The following is a 5131-nucleotide window of genomic DNA, read 5'->3' as shown; positions in this document are numbered from 1 at the left end:
ATTTTAGAGCCCCAAGTACTGTAACCCAATAAAACACAGTAGTATTATCCATTCATTCATAGACCTTATTCTAAGTCTATTTTAGAGCCCCAAGTACTGTAACCCAATAAAACACAGTAGTATTACCCATTAATTCATGGACCTTATTCTAAGTCTATTTTAGAGCCCCAAGTACTGTAACACAATAAAACACAGTAGTATTACCCATTAATTCATGGACCTTATTCTAAGTCTATTTTAGAGCCCCAAGTACTGTAATCCAATAAAAAACAGTAGTATTATCCATTCATCCATAGACCCTATTCTAAGTATATTTTAAAGCCCCAAGTACTGTAACACAATACAACACAGTAGTATTATCCATTCATTCATAGACCTTATTCTAAGTCTATTTTAGAGCCCCAAGTACTCTAACACAATACATCACAGTAGTATTATCCATTGTCTCCGAAAAATAAAAATATGATTTTCAAATTAAGATGAAGACGACAAACGTAAGGCGATAACGAAATAAGTACCATTTCCAGACAAACGTCACACACAGGCAGTTCATTTTTATTAAACTACGTCATTAGTGGAATAAAATTGATTACTAATTATTTTGCTTTAAAAAAAAACTTGCACACACAACCAGAAGCCTTCAGACACTCGTTTGAGTAAATCTTTTAAAAGCATTCTTAAATTACTTCATCCAATTTCTTACGAAAAATAACTAACCCTCAAGATCTCAACTCTACGAGTGATACACCGCAATTCCATGGACGGAAATGACAAATCAAATACCAACTGTTGCATATGAAACCTGTACAACGTCCTCTTTAATCGATCTTTTTATCTTAATGTCACTGCAATAGAATTAATTAATAAAAGAGTCCACACATCTTAAATTAAACCTACGACTTTAGCAAGTGTTTCTTTAAGGTATGTAAAACCCCTGATAAACTGTTTTCTTTGTCATACGAACTGGCACACAGGAGAAGCAAACAATAGCGGAACGAGAATTCTAAGAACAAGGACTAATTGATCAGACTAAACCTTGAAATTTTCATATTAATTTCCTAAAATTATCTAACCAATATATGGCCCAAAATACTGGCGATTTGTTTAAAACAAAAAGAAGTTATATCTGAATAATTCACATCTTGGAATTATAGGAATAATGTTTATCCTTTGTTGCTCTTGTTAAGATAAAACTGATCATAATGTATCAACCCTGATCATGTTTCAAACATTATATAGGTCCAGCTTATCTATCTTTGGTTAACTTGTGTTGAGGGTTACTGATGAGGAGTGGAATTATCCGAAACTAGTATAACCCAATAACACACGTTGATCAAAGTGTAGACTGAATTGGTACTCCCTTGAACTTATTCTTCGAGATTAAACAATTTTCGGAATAGTAAGTTTACTTATTATACCTGATCATGTTTACCCATTGTTGTTCCTATTCAGATAAAACTGATCATAATGTATCAACTCTGATAATGTTTACCCGTTGTTGTTCTTATTCACATGATCAGTTTTATCATTATCAGAGTTGATACATTTTTACCCATTGTTGTTCCTAGTTTGATAAATCTGATCATAATGTAACATCTCTGAAGAAAAAAGAATGCCTTGCTGACATTGCACGAAGTGACACTGTAATCAAAGTATGGTTATGAAAACCTCTATGAGTCATAAATTTCATAAAAGTTGAAACCGTTTTTAAAAAACTTCGAAAGTTAATAATGCTTAAAATATATTTAATTAGCAAATGTATTTTGATCGGATCGAAGAATGCCGAAAAAGTTAAAAACAGCGGTAGGGTAAAGAAAAATATGTTAATTATAAGGAATTATAATTATATACTTGATAATCCTTTAATGAGAAATTTCTCAAGATTTACTAAGTTTATTGTTTGTGAAACGTAACTGAAAAACTAATTATACTAAGATGTTATTGAGAAAAATCTAAAACATATTACGGAATAATATTATTATATATTGTAAAACGTTGTTAATGCAGCGAGAATATAATTAACAATACGAAACTAAATGTAACATACAAGTAATTTTTCTACTTAGATGTTCATTACTTGGTATTTCTACGTAATGTAATTACTTCAGGTTAGTTATTGTGTTTGATTGTACAATGGTGTGTTTCTTAACACTAATCTTCGGTATTAGTTTCGGTTCATATTAGATGAAAGATTAATTCTATAAAAAATGAAAAATACGCACCACTGGCCACCTTCAACACGAAATGATTACTTGCTTCAGTAAGATAAATATGGGGAATATTTCTAAAAAAAACAACAACTTTGTTTGCGAAACAACAAGTGAGGATGAATCTGTTTTTAATTCAGCCCTTCCTTACGTTATCAAATACACTAATAGCGAGGATATGGCTGGAGGATTTCTAAAAGTCAAATCATACCTATCTGTTGTGGTTATTCTTAGATTGACGTTTGAATACTAGCAGTACAATGTTTTCGAAGAACAACAATAAAACTATCTAAAACATTGTCCTTCTAGTATTCAAATAACAATCTAAGAAGAACAACAACAATAAAACTCTCTTAGATTGTTATTTGAATACTAGAAGGACAATGTTTTAGAGAGTTTTATTGTTGTTATTCTTCTTAGATTGTTGTTTGACTACTAGAAGTACAATTTTTTATAGAGTTTCATTGTTGTTATTCTTAGATTGTTGTTTGAGTACTAGAAGTACAATGTTTTAGAGAGTTTTATTGTTGTTCTTCTTAGATTGTTGTTTGAATACTAGAAGTACAATTTCTTATAGAGTTTTATCGTTGTTATTCTTAGATTGTTGTTTGAATACTAGAAGTACAATGTTATAGAGTTTTATCGTTGTTATTCTTCTTAGATTGTTGTTTGAATACTAGAAGTACAATGTTTTAGTAGAGTTTTATCGTTGTTATTCTTCTTAGATTGTTGTTTGAATACTAGAAGTACAAAGTTTAAGAGTTTTATCGTTGTTATTCTTCTTAGATTGTTGTTTGAATACTAGAAGTACAATGTTATAGAGAGTTTTATTGTTGTTATTCTTCGTAGATTCTTGTTTGAATACTAGAAGTACAATGTTATAGAGAGTTTTATTGTTGTTATTCTTCTTAGATTGTTGTTTGAATACTAGAAGTACAAAGTTTTATAGAGTTTTATCGTTGTTATTCTTCTTAGATTGTTGTTTGATTACTAGAAGGACAATGTTATAGAGAGTTTTATTGTTGTTATTCTTCGTAGATTCTTGTTTGAATGTTATGAAAACAGTATTTTGTGTAGTTTTATTGGTTTTCTTCTTTGTTGTTTGGAGACCATGCTTTTAATAAAAATTATCTTGAAAAAACAATTTCTAATTTCGTCTTAACCGTATCAAGAGTTGCATCATTATGTTCATGTAATACTAGACCAAACGGACATCATCGTTCAATATACCCATCATCTTTAATAGGGTACATTCATATGTGCTAGTATAAGCTTTGTCAAGCTCACTGGATAAGTTACAGTATAATTCAATGTCATACTCTCTGGATAGGCTTGAAGGTCATTTCATTTCACACTCCTTGGATAAAAATGTTGTCAAAAGGAAAAGTATATAAAATAGAGGTGTTATAGGAAATTGCTAACACTAGCTGAGAGACAGACACTATTTTAATTACATTTTATTGTAAATTATTTCCGATAGGGATTATTATTAAAAGCTTCAAACTATACGCCGTATTCCAAGGATATTTGCATCTGAAGGCTCAAGAAACACCAAGCAGAGGTTTTCTGTAGATTCGGATATTTGCATCTGAAGGCTCAAGAAACACCAAGCAGAGATTTTCTGTAGATTCGGATATTTGCATCTGAAGGCTCAAGAAACACCAAGCAGAGGTTTTCTGTAGATTCGGATATTTGCATCTGAAGGCTCAAGAAACACCAAGCAGAGGTTTTCTGTATATTCGGATATTTCCATCTGAAGGCTCAAGAAACACCAAGCAGAGGTTTACTGTAGATTCGGATATTTGCATCTGAAGGCTCAAGAAACACCAAGCAGAGGTTTTCTGTAGATTCGGATAATGACGCAAATTGTACACGTCTTCTAATGTATGACGTCATTAAATCTGACATTGTACGGTGAAATCTCCCAAATGGTACGAGGCGTTTATTCATTGGTTAAAGAGGTCTGAGCTCTAGTTAAAGATTAAAGTGAGAAAAAAGAACTAATTTAAAAATCAATACAAAACCTAAACCAGAATAATAAAAAAATACTCTCTCTAATCACCAATTAAATTCACTCCTGTCCTATTTAGTGCAATAAGTAGGCGTAATTAATCCAACAGCTGAGACGAATAATGATTTTTTTGTTCTATATATGTTCTTTTTATAACCTTTATTGGTGATATAAATGTTCACTATTACGACCAGCCCCGTTATGCTGTAGCCCTGATTCATACGTCCATTATTTAAGGTAAATGAAGTAAACAGTTTTAATACTTTAAGCAAACGATCCATACAAGATCGTGTAGCTACTAACGTTAGATGAACAGAAATTGATGGTGTTGGTTGCTACTGAAGAAGACATTCTATACAATTCAATATGATATAGAGTACTGAATAGAAACTGTTGAAAGTGTGAAGATAATTAATAAATGATATCTCTAAACAACTGACGTCTACATTAATTTGATTTAATTGTTTATTTGTTTTAGAGCAAAGCCACGTTGGACTATCTGGTTTGTCCACTGCAAGTCAAACTATTAAAAAAAAGAGGCCAGTTACAAATATCAAGTTAAGCTTTTCCTAAATGTACTTTTTATCTGGAATGCGATGTTAAATGGCAGTTTGTTTTAAACATAAAAAGTTAATCTTGGTGCAACAGTAGCTCTCAGTGAGTCTCTTGGAAGAAACAGAAGAGTAACTACATATGATACTGTATTTTTAAACCCTCTATCGCATACTTCGCAGCTCATCTTTAGAGGAACTTTTGATTCTGTACCTGATAGTGGCAAAGCAACACATACATGTATACAAGTTGATAACATAGAAATGTTGCTTTACAAGAGGTGTTCCTCCGGTAACTCAGTAGTAGGCATCAGGGCTTATAAAGCTAAAACTTGAGGGTCGAGTAGACCATTTGGCAGCTT

General features: G+C 31.5%; 1 protein-coding gene across 1 annotated transcript in view; it reads left to right on the top strand.

The window, feature by feature from the left end:
• The window catches only part of LOC111087115, a 19550-nt gene extending 15250 nt beyond the window's left edge, over positions 1-4300 (top strand). Inside the window, exon 3 of the mRNA XM_022392599.1 lies at positions 3688-4300. Within this exon, the coding sequence (XP_022248307.1) occupies positions 3688-3779 (92 nt within the window). The 3' untranslated portion in view covers positions 3780-4300. The remainder of the gene's footprint in view (positions 1-3687) is intronic.
• Positions 4301-5131: the final 831 nt, after the last annotated feature.

The sequence above is a fragment of the Limulus polyphemus genome, unplaced genomic scaffold (genome assembly GCF_000517525.1).
Source record: "Limulus polyphemus unplaced genomic scaffold, Limulus_polyphemus-2.1.2 Scaffold1747, whole genome shotgun sequence".
In the NCBI taxonomy this organism is placed as follows: domain Eukaryota; kingdom Metazoa; phylum Arthropoda; class Merostomata; order Xiphosura; family Limulidae; genus Limulus; species Limulus polyphemus.
This window is presented reverse-complemented; position numbering and strand designations above follow the sequence as displayed.